Source organism: Quercus robur, chromosome 12 (genome assembly GCF_932294415.1).
Source record: "Quercus robur chromosome 12, dhQueRobu3.1, whole genome shotgun sequence".
NCBI lineage: Eukaryota > Viridiplantae > Streptophyta > Magnoliopsida > Fagales > Fagaceae > Quercus > Quercus robur.
This window is the reverse complement of record NC_065545.1, coordinates 30,900,016-30,917,830: the sequence shown is the minus strand read 5'-3', so window position 1 is coordinate 30,917,830 and position 17,815 is coordinate 30,900,016. Positions and strand designations below refer to the sequence as shown.

At 40.6% G+C, this 17,815-nt stretch overlaps 2 protein-coding genes and 1 pseudogene across 2 annotated transcripts; 2 read left to right on the top strand and 1 right to left on the bottom strand.

Moving 5' to 3' along the window:
• Positions 1 to 208: 208 nt before the first annotated feature.
• Positions 209 to 658, top strand: LOC126708375 (uncharacterized). Its single transcript, XM_050408164.1, has one exon. The coding sequence runs from the start codon at positions 209 to 211 to the stop codon at positions 656 to 658; it is 450 nt and encodes a 149-aa protein (XP_050264121.1).
• A 10,024-nt stretch (positions 659 to 10,682) lies between these two features.
• LOC126709276 (geraniol 8-hydroxylase-like) lies at positions 10,683 to 12,424 on the bottom strand. The gene is made up of 2 exons (XM_050409444.1): positions 11,528 to 12,424; positions 10,683 to 11,365 (listed from the first exon to the last, which is right to left on the bottom strand). The coding sequence occupies exons 1-2, from the start codon at positions 12,422 to 12,424 to the stop codon at positions 10,760 to 10,762; spliced, it is 1,503 nt and encodes a 500-aa protein (XP_050265401.1). The 3' UTR covers positions 10,683 to 10,759.
• A 250-nt stretch (positions 12,425 to 12,674) lies between these two features.
• On the top strand, positions 12,675 to 14,448 carry LOC126708373 (flavonoid 3'-monooxygenase CYP75B137-like; annotated as a pseudogene).
• The last annotated feature ends 3,367 nt before the right edge of the window (positions 14,449 to 17,815 follow it).

The window sequence follows — 17,815 nt, the reverse complement described above, 5'->3', positions numbered from 1 at the left end:
GCCAGAACCATTCACATTCACGCGGATATGACGACCGTGGTTCGGATTCCCCAGAGGAACGGCAACCCTACAATGCTGCCATGGACGCAATAAGCCGGGCCTTACGAAGAGTTGCTCGATCGCCGTTCTCAAATGAAATTGAACAGGCCTTATGTCGAGCTGATTTACACGGCCACCGTTTAATTCCTATGATGGGAAAATAGACCCTATGGAGCACGTCAATCATTATATCCATATGATATCCTTGCATGCACACAATGATGCACTGATGTGTAAAGTGTTCCCCTCTAGTCTCGGCTCCACGACCTTGAGATGGTTTAATAGATTACGAAAAGGTTCCATTTGCAACTTTGCCAAGCTAATCCAGGAGTTTGGCGCTCGATTCGTGACGTGCAGCCGGGTGCCGCAACCAGTGGACGCACTGCTTTCCATAAAAATAAGGGTTGGCGAAACACTTCGGAGTTATGCCAGTCGATATTGGGAACTATACAATGAAATCAGTGGGGGTAATGAGAAGATTGCGGCAAGCAATTTCAGGATGGGGCTTCCCGAAGACTCTGAACTATGGGAATCGTTGACGAAAAGACCTCCCGAGGATATGAGGCAACTTATGAGGCGTATTGAGGAGTATAAACGTCTCGAAGATGATCGGCTATAGAATAAGGGTAAGGCCCCGTTGCTTGGTCGCTCCCGGCAGGGCATTTTTCCATCAAGACCAAAGAAAGATTTCAGGATGCAGGAACTAGAAGCACAAGCTGGAGGGGTGAATGTGGTGTTCAAAGAGCCGATACACAAAAACCGGATTAAGAATGAATCGTTCTTCAGGTGGCCGAACAAGATTGGGGGTGACCCATCCCGAAGGAATCAAAACTTGTACTGCACATACCATAGAGATAAAGGGCACACCACCGAGCAGTACCAGGTATTAAAAGATCATCTAGGACAACTAGTGAAGGCAAGATATTTGAAAGAGTTCGTAGTGGATTCCGATAACCGAGATGCCAGCCATGGTGCTCAGTAGAAAGGGAACCCCCTCCTGCCGCCATTGGGAGTGATCGAGGTCATCCACGCTGCCCCGAGGAGTGTGGCCACAACCAGAAGAGGAGTATTAACAGTGACGCCTAAAGAAACCTGTGCGGAAGGACAATCAATCGGAAAAAGGATGAAAGTTGGCCAGCTGGCAATTTATTTTGATGAGGAAGATCTGAAGGGAACGATCCAACCCCATGATGATGCGTTGGTAGTAACAGCGCGGATAAGCGGCTTCATAGTGAAAAAGGTGATGATGGACCAGGGAAGCGAAGTCGATGTAATGTATCCAGATTTGTTCGAGGGGCTCGGATTAAAAAATCAAGACTTAATGAAGTATGATACGCCGCTAGTCTCGTTTAACGGAAGAGTGGTGATCCCCGAGGGTCAAATTTCTCTTTCGGTGAATATGGAGGGCAAGGAAGTGATGGTGACCTTCATAATAGTCAGATCGTTCTCACCGTACACGGCAATCCTGGGAAGGTCGTGAATTCATGCAATGAAGGCTGTTCCATCCACCCTGCATGTGAAAGTTAAATTTCCCGCCGAGCATGGAGTTGCCGTGGTACGAGGAAACCAGCAAGTGGCTAGGCAGTGTCTGGTCGTCGCGGTCAGGTGGAAAGGCGAGCAGGTTGAACAAAAGGAAATCACCGAAGGAGTAACTTCATAGCAATTACAAAAGCCCTGAGAAGAAGTAGGGTCAAGTTGTGTCGAGGAGGTTTTGAAGGTCAAAATTTTTTCAGACACTAACAGGTATTTCCAAATAGGCACGAGCATGAAAGACCGAGATAAGGTAGAAATATTGTTATTCCTTTTGCAGAATGTGGATGTCTTTGCATGGAGTCCGTACGAAGTGCCCGGAGTAGACCCCGAGTTCATTGTCCATAAGCTCAACGTGGACCCATCATTCCCCCCGAAGAAGCAAAAGCCAAGAAGAGCATCGAAAGAACATGTTGACGTGGTCAAGTTGGAAGTCCAAAGGCTAAAGGAAGCAGGAGTGATAAGAGAAATATTCTTCCCGGAATGGTTAGCAAATACAGTGGTAGTGAAGAAAAGAATGGCAAGTGGAAGGTTTGGATGGACTTCACAAACTTAAACTGAGCATGTCCTAAATACCCATTCCTAATGCCGAAGATTGATTAATTGTTAGATGCTACATAGCATTCATTTCCTTGGATGCAAACTATCACTATAACGTAATGCCATTTGGGTTGAAGAACGCCAGAGCCATGTACTAGCAGATGATGACAAGGATGTTCCGAGAAAAAATTGGGTGCACGGTAGAAGTATACATTGACGATATGGCAGTAAAGAGTAAACATGAACCACAGCATGTAGAAGACCTTCAGGGAGTATTTGAGGTACTCTGGCAGCATAAGTTGCGCCTAAATGCTGAAAAATGCACTTTCGGCGTGAGGGCTGGTAAGTTCTTGGGGTATCTGATCTCTAATCGGGGGATAGAGGCCAATCCCGACCAGATTGAAGCCATGAATCGCCTCAGACTGCCGAGTAATCCCAAACAAGTATAAGTATTAATCGGGATGTTAGCTACACTAAATCAGTTAATTTCCAAATTTGCTAATCGCTGCAGACTGTTTTATCAACTTCTGAAGAAGTGGAAGGGATTTCAGTGGGATGAAGAGTGTGATAGAGCCTTTCGAGATCTGAAGGAGTATCTAACGCAAGCACCTATGTTAACGGCCCCAGATTCCGGAGAAGATTTATTCATGTACCTCTCGGTGTCCGATCACGCCGTAAGCGCTGTGTTGCTGAAGGACCAAGGAGTGCAACAACCGATGTATTACATAAGCAAAACCTTGGTAGATGTCGAGACGAGATATCTGCCCTTGGAAAAGTTAGTGTTGGCTCTAGTGCACGCAACAAGGAAGCTGCCGCATTACTTTGAGGCTTATATTGTGTTCATCCTTACCGAGTATCCCCTGCAGTCGTTGTTAAAAAGGTCAGACTTCACGAGCCGAATAGCTAAGTGGGGGACTCGGCTAGGTTCCTTCGACATAAGGTACAAGCCACAAAGCTCAGTGAAGGGGCAGGTTCTTGCTGATTTCATTGCAGAGTTCTCCCCTAAGAACGTCGGGAAGATAATTTGCAATGTAGAGAGTCACCCGTGGAAGGTGTTTGTGGACGGCGCTTCGAGTGCTATGGGGGCCGGAGCCGGAATTGTCATAATCACTCCAGAGGGTATACGACTGAAGCATTCCTTCAGATTAGGATTCAAAGCCTTTAATAACGATGTCGAGTACGAGGCCTTTCTTACTGGATTGAGGACCATTTTATGCCTAAGTGCATGGGATGTGGAGATTTATTCAGATTCTCGGCTGGTTGTGTATCAGATCTAGGGAAGTTTTGAAGCTCGGGACTCTCGGATGAAAGCCTATCTGAGCGCAGCTAAGCAAATCATTAGTAAGTTCGGAATAGTAAAGGTGGCCCAGGTCGGCCGGGCACAAAACAGACACGCTGACTCACTAGCCACATTGGCCTCGTTAATTACCGAGGAGGTTCCTCAGCTTATCAAAGTAGAACTTATAAGAGAGCCAAGTATCAGTATGGAAGATAATTGTAACTCGGCCGGGGTCGACGTCGCCGTGATTTCAACACCTAAGCCGTGCTGGATGGACCCAATCATCGACTTCTTAGCCGAGGATAGAGTTCTGGATGATGAAAAAGAGGCTAAAAAGATTCGTCGGGTGGCTTCCCGGTATTGGCTGTCAGCAGATCGCAAATTGTATCGGAGGTCTTTTGGAGGTCCGTACCTTTTATGCTTACATCCCGAGAAAGTAAATGAACTTTTGTCCGAGCTGCATGACAGGGTGTGTGGTGGTCATGTTGGGGGGTGCTCGTTAGCACACAAAGCGATGACCCAAGGATTTTGGTGGCTGTAGATGCAGAAGGATGCAGCGGAATATGTGCGGAAATGTGAACAATGCCAAAAACACGCTCCTCTGGTCCACCAGCCAACAAGTTGTTTAAACCCCGTCAATAGTCCATGGCCGTTTGCAAAATGGGGGCTAGACATCCTCGGCCCATTCCCCCAAGCAACAGGTAACCGCCAATTCGTGTTGGTGGTGGTTGATTACTTCATGAAATGGGCGGAAGCCAAGGCCCTGGCAAATATCTGGGATGTAGACATGAAAAAGTTTGTCTGGAAGAACATAGTCATGAGATTCGGGGTGCTGAACTCACTGATATCAGAAAATGGGCTACAATTTGATAGCAAAGCTTTCTGAACCTTTTGCAGCGATCTTGGCATCAAGAACAGATATTCCACTCCATCGTATCCTCAAAGCAACGGCCAAGCTGAGGCAGTTAACAAGACCATTTTGAATAGGTTGAAGAGAAGGTTGGATGGGGCAAAGGGAAGATGGGTCGAGGAGTTACCTAACGTTTTATGGGCTTACTGTACAACCCCCAGAAGGTCCACAGGGAGACTCCATTCTCCTTGACGTATGGAGCAGAAGCCGTGATATCGACCGAAGTAAACTTGTGCAGTGCACGGTCGCAGGATTTGACCCCGTCTAGAACGATGGTTTAATGCTGGAGCACTTAGATTGGTTGGAAAAGTGCCGGGAAGCAGCAACAATACGGCTCGCAGAATACCAGCAGAGACTTGCCCAACGACACAACCGAGATGTAAAAGGTAGGGAATTCAGTGTCGGAGACTTGGTGCTGAGAAAAGTTGTGGGAAACATGCAGGACGTAGGTGTAAGGAAGTTAGCTTAAACGTGGGAGGGACCATACAGAGTTACTACCATTGCAGGCACGGGAGTGTACTATTTAGAAGACCTTAAAGAGAGGCCACTCCCCCGGCCATGGAATGTCCACAACCTAAAAAAGTTTTACCAGTGACCATTCATGCACGAAAACGTAAGTCCAAATATTGTACACCGCTCTAGTCAATATAATGATGAAGTTCCTTGTTCCAGCTATATTCAATTTCATTATTGCACATTAAGTATTAATTAATTTCATATTTAGTATTAATGGATTACGTTAAGGACAGAAACCTCATTCTCAGTTTGATCAAAATCGCTGAGAAGGTGGCAACCTTATTCTTATAAAAAATTCTAAGGACAGAAACCTCATTCTCGGTTCGATCAAAATCATCAAGAAGGTGGAAACCTTATTCTTATAAAAAATTCTAAGGACAAAAACCTCATTCTCGGTACGATCAAAATCGCCGAGTAGGTGGAAACCTTATTATTCTTATAAAAAAATTCTAAGGACAGAAACCTCATTCTCGGTTCGATCAAAATCGCCGAGCGGGTGGAAACCTTATTCTAATAAAGAAAATTTTAAGGGAAAAAACATCATTCTCGGTTCAATCAAAATCACCGAGCAGGTGGAAACCTTATGCCAGAGTATGAGGCATCTTGCCGTTCATATTCTCAAGAAAGCAAATATGTGTTGTATAAACACGCAATATATGGGGGCTAGATTTATCCCACCATGCAAGTCATTCCTGGCCATACATGCAAAAAGATAAGTGGCAACAACAAAAAGAGGGGAAGAAAACAACACCGAACAAAGTAATAACCAAGCATTCACGGGCATGATCAATGCAAGCACACAACAAATAAATTATCATCCAAATAAAGTTAACATAAAAACAAAATCAATGTCTCGTCGCCAAACCCGACAACTGCGTACGGGTCATCCCCAGGAAATAAATAAGTTGTTCAGTCACCACAACCCGGTGACATAGGCAAATTTACAGAAAAAGAAATAGTAATAAAAGGGCAGTAAAAAGAAATAAAAGCATTAAAAAGTCAGTTAAGCAATTAACTTAATGAAACGGAGGGTCCGGTCTGATCTATTGCCTCGGTCTGCTGCTGGTCGGCCACGGGAGAATGCAGGTCCCCACCGAGCTGATCTTGAGCACTTGGTATGCTGGTGGCTTCCGTCTCATCTGGCTCTGCATGTGCATCAATCTGTTCCACCAGTTCCCTCATACTTGTTGTTTCCTCCTCGTCAATGGGCACCGGGGGGATCCTACGTGGCAGCGTTTGAGCTCAGCAAGGGAAACTGGCCGGGATCTCTCAAAGGGGAATCCTCGGGGACTCCCAAAATCTGCAGAGCAGCAAACCACCCGGCCTCAAAACCCAACCTTCGAGCTTGGTTCACAACTGGCTCCACGAAATTCTTGGCATTAGTGAACCCTTCATTGTACCATTTCTCTTCGCAAGCCTCCAAAGCCGCCCTTAGGTCAGCAAGTTCCTCGGCTTAAGCCGTGTTCAAGCTGATCGCCTCAGCTAGCTTAACATCCGTCTCATTCTGTTTAGCCAAGAGTTCCGCGGACCTTTTCTCCGCCAGTGCTCTATTCTTCTTTGCGGCAACAGCCTTTTTCTGGACAGTATCAGCTGCCTTTATTTTTTCCTTAGCTATTTTAACAGCTGTCTCCTGTGCCTCCCTCTCCCGATCAGCCTCCTCGGCAAGTTCCTTTGCACAACCATCCAAAATATGGGCCAGTTGAGCAGCCTAACAAAAACAAAAATTAGTACAGCAACAAAACGAAAGGTAAATGAAAAGTAATAAATGTGTAAAGGACAATAAAGAATTAGTAAGTAGAGGGTTACCACGTCAATATACCATTGTAGCCTACGCCCCATGGACTTCTACGACCCTTCTTCAAAGGCGTGTACATTATCGGGCAGAAGGAGGCCCTTTGCCAAGGTCTGAGCAATGCGGCCCCCCTCACCTTTCTCCCACATCCGCACACAAGCAGTTGAAGGAAGAGGCTTGCCGTCCAGAAGATATTTAGGCTTCCACGCCTACGCGACTTGAGAAGAGGATGCTACACTCGGCCCAACCTGGGTTTGCAGCTCATGGATGACAATGTCTCCGGTTGGTCGGGGAGGAGTCCGAGCTGCTGCATCTCCCGAACCGATAGGAGTTTGCTCGGTAACCCTCTACCTTTTCCGGACTCGGCCGGTTTGAGGAGGAGGCGGAAGAGGAGGCGCTTGAGTTTGGCTCTGAGAGGGTGGCTGCTGCGCGGCTTGCCTCACACCGGGCACGAAGCGGTCTATGGTTATGGTCTTTCGGGTCACCATGTCTTCACTGAGAAAGGACTCGGTGTCTGACAAATGAGTTACGTCAACTACAAATTGCTCAGCTTCCTTTATGGGAGCCTCGGGTTCAACAGGGTCCTTAGGCTGAGCGAGTTCTTGGACAAGAACTTCTTCTTGGACAGGTTCGTGGGCGAGCTCTCGGAGACGCCGGGACACACGCTCCGCATACTCGTCCCGCAGTGGCGCTAGCTCGTCCAAGCAGGTGTATCGCTTGCCCAGTTCCCTCGCTTCACCTACTGTAAGCTTTGGCGGTAGAAAATTCACGTGCCGAACGTCTATTTATGACAAAATGGGGCTGTTAACCAACAGCGCTTGTTTGAAAGACTGCCAGGTAGAATAAACCGGTTTGACCCCGAGGATTAGATGTGATGCTTGGAGCTGTCTGTCCCAATGCACAAATATCTCGGACCAAAAGATAAAATTCAAGTCCCTGACATGAACTATCCTAACGTCCGGGATGAACACTTTACCCTCTGCAAAAAAACGAGATACAATATTAGCAACCAATAAGATAAAACTAGTGCAATTAGAAAAACGGTTAAGTCAGAGATCGGTACAAACCCACTTCACGCCATGAGAGGGGGCAGGGAATTTCTCCGGCAAACCAATTGCCGCACACCCGGACAAACTCCCCGGCTGAGTTCCTATTTAAATCAAGTAGGCATGATATCAGTCGTACCTGTGTATCCCTAGTTTTTAAGTAATAATTGGAAGTCTTATTCCCACAAAGACTGTACATGTGGTTTATGTCATGGTAATCCAACTGTAAATTAAATGTATGGTTCAACTTACTGACACAACTAACTACCCGGTAAAAATTGGGTAGGAGTTGGTCAGGGCGCAGCCCATAATACCTAAGTGTGTTAACTAAAAGAGGGTCCACGGGAAACCGAACCCTGCCCTCTAGAATTGCCATTAGAGGAAAGAAAGCAGTACCATGCCCTCTGTGGAGAGCAAACTCGCTCTCGTGGCAGTAAGCCACTTCCACATCACCGGGGATATCAAACTTTTGCCTAAAGATGGCTAAAGATGCCGGGTATCCAGAAGAAAAGAATAACCCATTTCGAAATCTAATACTGAAAGAAGGAACTCGAAGAAAGAAGATGAAGTAAAAGGAGGGGGGTAGAAAACTTACTTTGGGCTCTAAGGAAGGAAGGGTCACTGGGCTAGTGAGTAAGCGCTCAGATGAATATTCGGCAGAGAGTAAACACAGGAAGAAGGAAGTGAAAAAGTGAAAGAACGTTTTGAGAAGAACTATTTATAGAAGCAAAAGAGGACAGAGAAACTTTTAATCAGCAATAAATAGTCATGATTCACAAAAATCCCTACGAATGCCAATGATAATCGACACGCGCGTCGGGTGGGTTCATGAACCGTCAGGTAATAATGACAAGTAAACCTGGGGCCCCGAAATAGCGCATCTTTTGAGAAGAGCATTAATGGGATGCCGTAACCGCCCAAGTTTCTAACTATTAAACTCCCGAAACAAAAATGCATTTTCGGTTCCTTGATTCCTCCCGGTAGCCAAGCATGAATCAAGGGGGGGCTAATGTATGGTACCGAGGTGCCTAGATCCAATTGGGCCTTGGATTCAGGCCTAGTAGCACGGCCCAGTTTTTCAATCCCTTTTTATTCTACCCTCATAAACTACAAGTCCAAATCTCATCACCTAACCACTGCTCGATGTAAAATGCCCGAACAATAAAGAAAGACTGAAATCTGAACATACCATAGAATGCTCGGCAGTTTCCAGGAAACATCACTACCGGGCATATTTGCTTGAGTTGGAACCAAGTTCCAAAGCCATAGTCGCTGCATTCCACTCTCACCTAAACATCCACTTACAACAAATAATATTGGACCTTCAATTGCACTAACTATGGCAGTAATCATGATCTCCCCACTAACTTAGAGTTATAAATAGGAGAAGTTGGGGAAGAAAGGGGGGTTCACGAGAGGGAGAGAAAAAAGAGAGAAAAACAGCTATTCAGAAAGAGAGAAAGAAAACTACATTGAGTCTCTGTGTCGAGAACGACCCAAAGTAAGAAATCCTAAGCCCACCTTATAAGTAAGTTGTGAGCCCAAGTGAGGTTAAGCCCAATAGCCTCATTTCCGGCGCGCACCTAAGTTTTTTTAATACACACACATACGAGGAAAGGGGAGAAAATCTTAATGGAGGCATGCCAGTGTTTGTCCCACCAGCAAAGGGATAAGGGTGCAAGCTAGGAAGGCAGGGGTGTTTTGAGGAAGGGGTGAATCTAAGAGAGAGTGAATAAGGGACTTACAGTTGACACCTTTTGCATTGAAGAGAAAGTTAGATGAAATATGCTAGTGATACATCATTTTCATGGGAAATTATTGTATACTCCCAAAGTACCATAAATGCGTACTCCCTCCTCTCACATGAATGGTAGGTTTCACGAATTAAATTCATGGTGGGACTCACCATTCATGTGAGATGGGAGACTACGCATTTATGATACTCTAAGAGTACGTAATAATTTTCTCATTTTCACAATAACTGATTTGATGATTTAAATTTATGATGGTTTTATCATAAATGTGTGATGAATGAACACCATATCATCATGCTCCAAGAGCACCTAATACTATTGTTCTTCTTTAAGTGTAATTATTAAGTGCTTTAAGCGCTTAATAAATGCATGCTGAATCTCACATAAATAATAGGTCCCATCATGAATGTAAATAGTGTGATCCATTGACATGTGAGAGGAAAGCAAGCATTTATATATTGTGCTCTTGATACACTGAATAGTTACTCCTTCTTTAACATATCAATTGGTAAAGATTATTTTTCTCCCGATTAATCATATCTTTATAGTTTTGGGGTTTTGACCGAAGATGTATGAACAAAAGCAAAACGGAAAAATCGGGGAAGTGATCTAAGTTGAGGAGGAGAAAATTGAAGTGAAGAAAAAAAGCATAGAAAATGACGAAGGCAACAATGGTGCATGTCATATCTATGCCAGCAGTCAATTTGTGCCTTATTTGCATTATTGCAGTGTCATTGCGATCTGTTTTAGACGAGGCCGAGCTTTTGCCATTTGATATCAAGTAGGCTCTTGCAGATGAAAGTTGTATCTTGCTCTTGCTTGGCTTGTTGAATTTTCTTCATTCATAAAGGATAATACACATTTGTTTGTTTTGAACTTTGATCTGTGGGTCACTACGTAAAAGATTCTAAAACAATCAAATCCTTTTTTATTGAACAGTAAATAATTAAATATTGTTTTGGAATATTTTTTTTCATGAATTATTATTAGGTGCTCTGAGAGTATACTTTCTCTCTCTTACATAGGGTTGGAGTATACTTCTCGAACTATCTAATAAATTTTTATTTTTCACATTTGTACCAACAATCTTTAGAATTGTGTGCGTTATGCAAACGTTTTAAAATCTGAAAATCTGATATTTATTTTACACCGAAAATATGAAAAGGTTAAAATGTACTAAAGATGTGCAAGAAGTTAAGTGTGATAATTATTATACTTTTATTGAATAGATATTACTTTCTTATGCGACAATAAAGTTGAATTTTAAGCCCTTAGAAGGACAGACAATAATAGTTACTAATTAGAGGAGGCTGGTTTAAAATGGAAGGAGAGGAGGGAGAGTGCATAAAATTCTTACGCCATGATAGGAATAGCTCGTAGGGGTTTAGCCTTTTGTAAGGTTAAACCAAACTTCTCTTCAAAGTAGATATCCTTGGGCTTAAAACCACCTTCAACTTTCCAATCAAAGGTGTGTATAAGCGAACCCAACATCAAGTGTAACATTCTTAATGCCAATGGTAATCCAGGACACATTCTCCTTCCTGCACCAAACGGAATAAGCTCAAAATTCCTTCCCTTGACATCAATTTCTGATCCCATGAACCTCTCTGGCTTAAATGAGTTTGGGTTTTCCCATATACTGGCGTCCCTGCCTATAGCCCATATATTTACAAGCACTTGTGCACCCTTTGGGACTGTGAAGCCCTGAATTTCTACATCTGCTCCAGCTTTACGGGGAAGCAACAGCGGAACCGGAGGGTGTAACCGAAAGGTTTCTTTAACTATTGCTTGTAAGTACGGTAAACGATCAATGTCAGATTCCACTACTGCATTTCCTTTGCCAATGATTTGCTCGAGCTCTGCTTTTGCTTTTGACAAAACCTCAGGGTTGTAGAGTAGCTCCGCCATTGCCCATTCCAATGTGGCCGAAGTTGTATCATTGCCCGCAAGAAACAGGTCCTATTCGATCGGTAAAAAGTATGCGATTATAGATCATCAGATCCATTCACGAGACCACAAACCACAATAATAAAATGTACGTAAATGGATAATTACCCAAAAACAAAGTGCATAAATGAATAAATTTGTAGTTATTGAAGAAGAATATAAAGAAATTGTTACCACAAACAAACGTTCGATTTGAGTTTTGTCAATCTCCCCTGTGCTTTCTTCACTAATATGGAGAAGGGTATCTAACATGTCATTGTTTCTGATAGAACCAAACGTTTTTCTTTGAAGCAACCGTTGGCTAATAATGCTGCTAAAGAGGTCTATCATCTTCCCGTAGTAAATTGTCATCTGGCGGCGTATGCCTTGAGGATCAACCTTCTTAAGCACAGGAAAATAGTCTGCCAAGTTTGGACGTGAACCCACTTCTAGGATACTATGGACGAGCTTGCTTAACTCTCTTCCTGTGGCAGAATTGGGGTCAGCCAAGTCTACTGAGAAGATGGTATTAGATAACAAATTAAGGGAGGTTTTAAAAGCTGCTTTGCCAATATCAACTGCATCTCCATTTAGACTACTATTATGGATATCGGCAAGGAGCTCTTGCACTTTCTTTTTCCGGAGGTTTTGGTTTGCATCGAGTATCTGATTAGCAAATAAATGGGACTTGCAAATCCTTCGAAGGTTTCTCCATTGGGCCGAAACTGGTAGCCAAGGCAAGCTGAACTCGTGCTCATTGCCAGCTACGACTGACTCTGGAATGGTACGGTTGCAGAAGAATTGGTCATGTTGTTGGAGAACTTCTTTCGCCAAGTCTGCTGAAGAAATGACTATTGTGGTTTTCAGGCCTAGCTTTAGAGTCATTAAGGGGCCATGTGTATTGGCAAGTTTAGCCAAGGACTTTTGGGGTTTGTGACCAACAAGTTCTAAAAGGTTTCCGATGATTGGAAAAGGTTTAGGTCCCGGTGGAAGCTTTGTGGAAGTCACTATACTTCTTGCAATTGAATAAAAAGCTTGAATTATGGTCCAGGTGTGGCAAAGACATAGTATAAAGCTCAAGAAATAATCCATCTCTCTAGCTCTTTTTGCCTAAGTGAAAGCAGGTCCTAAGAACCATCTTGTTGCTAGATATATAGCGTGGATTACTTCAGAAATAAGGTTTTTTCTTTTTCTTTTTTTTTTTTGATAATCTGCAATAATATTAAACCAAACAAGGAGAACTAGAAAGGTAATCCGCCCTACAAATAGACTCTAAAACAGTAAGGAGATTACCATTATTGAAAAAGGACTGATAGGAAGTTAGAGAAAATTTGGCAGCTTCATGTGCTGCTTCGTTACCTAATCTCCTAACCCACCTAACTTAACAAAGATAAAACTAAAAGAAAGACTACGGTTATTGCTAATGGAGATGTTGATTGACCAGTCTGGAATGGTGTCTTCAGAAATAAGATTAGAATACTATGCATAATTTTTATAAACTGATGTCTCATATAATAACAAAAAATAAATAAATAATCAAACATTGATTTATTAAAAATTAGATCTCGGGGTATTGGCATTTGTGACTGGAGTAAACGCGGTCACGAACATGGTGGGGGGTGACTCGCTACAAGGAGAGAGGGACTAAAATTGGAGCTGAGTTTAAAATATTAGTGGGGGAACAGATGGTGCTAATGGGAAAACCAAATGTCTCGGACTTTTTCCCAGGGCTTGCAATGTTTGATTTACAAGGGATTGAGAGAAAAGGAAAGAGGATTGTGCGATATATTGAGCCTATTCTTGATTCAGCCATTGAAAAAAGGATGAATTCTAACACAGGCAAAAATGAGGGGACTGGACAGATGGAACAAAGGAGGGACTTCTTGCAACTTCTCTTGGAGTTAAGGGAACAAGATGGTGCTGGTGCTGCAACATCAATTAGCATGAGGCAAGTGAAGGCCATGCTTACGGTATGCCCAACCTTCTACTTTGTGGCTTGTTCTCCACTAATTTAGTGTGTGACCAGGATGGATCCAGTAATTGAACTAATACATTGTTAGACTAAGCTCACCCCATTTTGAGTCCTGTCATTAGACTGCTAAATACAACATTAATTATTTTTGATAACTTGATAGTTACAATAACGTAAGAGGGGGGATTTGAACACGGTACATCTCGGTGGGAAACACTAAAAAGTGCCCATTCATTCTCTTTTATTTTTTTCTTTTTTTCTTTTTCTAATTAGAAATAGAGGAAAAGGGGGGGGGGGGGGGGGGGGGGGGGGGGTGGGTGGTGTATGCAGTAATAGCATATATTAATGGAACTTCTAGTATAAATTTTCTTAAACATCAAAACATTGGGTTCATGTTTTGCTTGCCACTTCCAATGAGTACTTTATTTATCTTTTTAACAGGACATGGTGGAACGGGTGATGGCAGAGCTGATGCAGCATCCAGGCAATGAGGAAAGTCAAGGGAGAGTTAACAAAATTTGTGAGTTTGGATAGCTTAGTTGAAGAATCCCATTTGCCCAAATTACACTATTTAGATGCTGTCATTAAAGAGACGTTCCGCTTTCACCCCGTGCTTCCCTTCCTAGTGCCTCGTTGTCCAAGCCGGTCTAGCACTGTTGGTGGGTACTACATCCCCAAAGGTTGTATGGTTTGGTTAAATGTTTGGGTGGTACATAGGGACCCAAAGATTTGGGAGAATCCATTGGAATTTCAACCAGAAAGGTTCCTAAATGAGTCTAGCAATTTGGATTATTCTGGCAACAATTTTAATTATATTCCATTTGGATCTAGGAGAAGAATATGTGCAGGGCTTCCATTATCAGAAAAAACTCTGATATACATCTTAGCTTCGCTCTTGCATTCATTTGAGTGGAAATTGCCACATGGTACAGAGTTGGAATTTTCTAACAATTTTGGTATTGTTACCAAAAAATTGAACCCAACAGTTGCTGTTCCAACAACAAGGTTATCCAACTTTGAGCTCTACACAATAAAATTCTGTATTGTAGTTACTTTGTTTTTTAAGTCAACATGTCATGTAAGATGCTTCTATTTTTCTAGTCTAAATAAAGCTGATATGCTTGTCCTTGATTGCCTATGAGACGCATTCATTCGTGTGGAGATTTGCAATGGTGTTTGAAGTTTAGCCTTTCCAACATGATCAACAATTCATATTCTTGAACATATGATTTTTTTTCTTTCTATACAAATATGATAACAAAAAAAATGAAACCACATAAAAACAAAAGGTGGATAATACAAAAATTCTAAGTTTATGGTCCGATAATTATGTTTACAGTTTCCCAAGTCTAGTAATTTCGTTAAAAAATAAAAGTTGGATGCCGTAGTGCGTATGTAAAACATGAAATAAATGGTAACAAGGTATTACTGTGTGAAGATTATATAGAATGCAAGCTTGGTAGCCTTGTGATCTGTCACACAAAAGTTGCTGGAAAGCTTTTCAAGCATCAACCTTGAGCATATAAGCATAGGTGAAAACAGTCTGGTAGATTCCCCGGCCACTTTGGCCTCTAATTAGGGGGAAAAACTTAGTGCTCGGGCACTACCAGCCTTCCCTTTATAAGGAATGTCGAGACATAGGAAGAAATATCTCAGTAGTTGTTAAGAGAGAAACCCGACTTACAAGGAAAATTTGTGATGCTGCTAACAGATTATAAAAAAAAAAAAAAAAAAAAAAAATTCTTAAATTATTTATTGTTTGCTGGTCTTACATTAATTTTTGTCTCAATTTTATTTTAAATAATCAGAAAAAAAAAATAAAAAAAATAAAAAGAATTAGAAGAAGAAGAAGAAGGTTAGCTTTTAGAATTTTGTCCACATTATGCAAATAAGCTATAAAAAAACAATTCTCAAACAAACAAAAACACACATTTTCCTAGGGGCGGCGTTGGACAATGTCCAAGGGGTTCAACCCCCTAAGCTGCTCAAAAAAAAAAAAAAATTATATATATATATATATATTAATTTTTCTTATTTGACCCTCGTAAAATAAAATTTTGAACACTTTAAACCTGATGGACCATTTGGATTAAAAGAGAGAAAGGAGGAGTAAAATAGAGTATAATAGAATTAATTCAAAATTAGCCTATTTTCAGCCAATTCTACTCTACTCCCCTCCTCTCTACTCTCTCCCCTCCCCCTCCCTTCAATTCAAACAGGCCTTAAATATTTTTAAAACTCGACTAAAATAAGCTTGAATATGATTCTTTTAACAATATATTGGTTTTTTAAAACACAAGAAAAATAAGTCCAACAATAGAAGTTAAATTTTTTTATCTTAAACCTAAGAAAAATGCTATTTAGATCTTAACAAATTTAGAATAAACTAATATATAAAAGTTTATTGTATTGAGATTTCATTTGCAATTCAATTAACAATACTAATTAATATGTTTATTGTATTTAGAAACAATAAATGATTTCCAAGATTTAATCTTAGCAACAATAATTAGTATGTTCATTGTATTAAGAAACAATGTGCCAAATGAACTTATAATTTTTCTTTTATGAGAAATGTTATGTCCACAACATTTTCACAATAAATCTTAAGTGATAGATTGTTACTCACTGTTAATGACAGGCAAAACATAGTACTTCTCATCTTTTATTTTATTACTAGTACATATAAGGGACAAATTTGTAAAAAGAAAACCACGTAAACCATAAAATTGTAAGGTATGTACTAAATTTTGTTAATTGGATATATTATTTTATTTACGATTTGATCCAATATTTTACAAATAAAATTGGTCTCTAACCATCTTAATATTTGCAAGTATAGAGAATATAAAAATATATATAAAAAAATAAAAACAAGGTAACATCTAACCAACAATTTATATTTTTAACTTTTTTTTTTTTTTTTTTTTTTTGAGAAACACTCACACACAAAGAAGAGGGAAAGAGATTTTAACACAAATGCACATCACAAATCCACTCAAAAGTCATGATAACTTTTAAGGGAGAGTGGGACAAGTTATACTATACACAACACACTCTCTTAAGCAATTATTTTTAACTTATTTTAATAACATAAAATATGTGATGCTGAAATTATTGGTTTCTTAAATATATATATAATCAATGACAAGTAATTTAATTGGAAATAATTTCCCAAACATTTTAATGTATAATGGGAATTATATATGAACAATAAAATTAATTTCTTATTAAAATTTAAAAAATAAGCTAATGGGACATCAACTAAGGTGCGGTTTGGATCCGTGTTTGAGATTGTGCGTTTGCACATTTTGCGTTTTCTCTTCTTTTTTTTTTTTAGCACTTATGAATAGTAACCGGTACTGTTTATGCACGTAATTACACTGTACGGGAGACAAAGTTTCTGTTTATGCACTGTTCACGCATTGTACATGAGACCCACAACCAATTTATTCAGAAAAAAATATATATATATTAAAAATGAGTCTCACGGTACTATTCACACATTTAAAAATTATTTTACTACAGTATTTTCAGTTTTCAACAAAATAAGTTATATCTAAACGGACCCTAATATTGTTCAAAAGCCCCTCTCACTTTTCTTTCTTTTCTTTTTTTTCTTTTTTTTTTTTTTTTTTCTTATGAATAAAGAACTCAATAAGCTGATAATTTCCCTTTATTGATACTTGAGAGGAACAAAAGCCGGGTATTGATGTCTGTATCTAATAATAAGACAAGACCTAAAAAAAGGAAAATGAGAAAGAGTTTTTTTTTTTTTTTTCCTGCTGAATAAAGGACCCAATAAGCTGATAATTTCCCTTTATTGATACTTGAGAGGAACAAAAGCCGGGTATTGATATCTGTATCTAATAAGAAGACAAGATCTAAAAAATGGAAAATGAGAAAGAGACAAAAGACCCCCTTTCGTTACACTACAAAAAAGAAAAAAACTAGATACTGCTCAGGAATAAACTCTTTTTTTTTTTTTCTTTTTATGGGAGTACTTGCACACACTCCTAAAAATAAGGGAAATTGTGCCTTCAAATAGTAAGATAAGATAAGATACTAACAGGTACCTTGTTCTTATTCAATATTCAGCAACTGTCCACTGATTCGCAAAAACAGAAAACAACTTGCCCGTGCCTGTAATATAAAAACAAAAACTTGTCCCTTATCACTGATGAGCGGATACGGGCCTCCCTTGGGGCCGGGGGCACCCAAAAAAAATTTATTTGATTGTTCCTTTTGCCCAGTTGTTCCAAGAACACCAAGATAAACCCTTAGTAAACCAAAACGCTAGCAAACAATTCACAAATCTGGATAATAATGAAAACCTTTTGACAAACTCAAATTACCAACAAACAAGTAACATATCTGGTCTATAACAACAACAAAAAATACTAATAAAAACAATTACAAATCACAAACTCCTAACTAAATAATTCACAAACGCTCCAGCCTTCTTTCTTGGATCCATTGGTGACTCCACAATCGGCTGAGGCATGATTTCT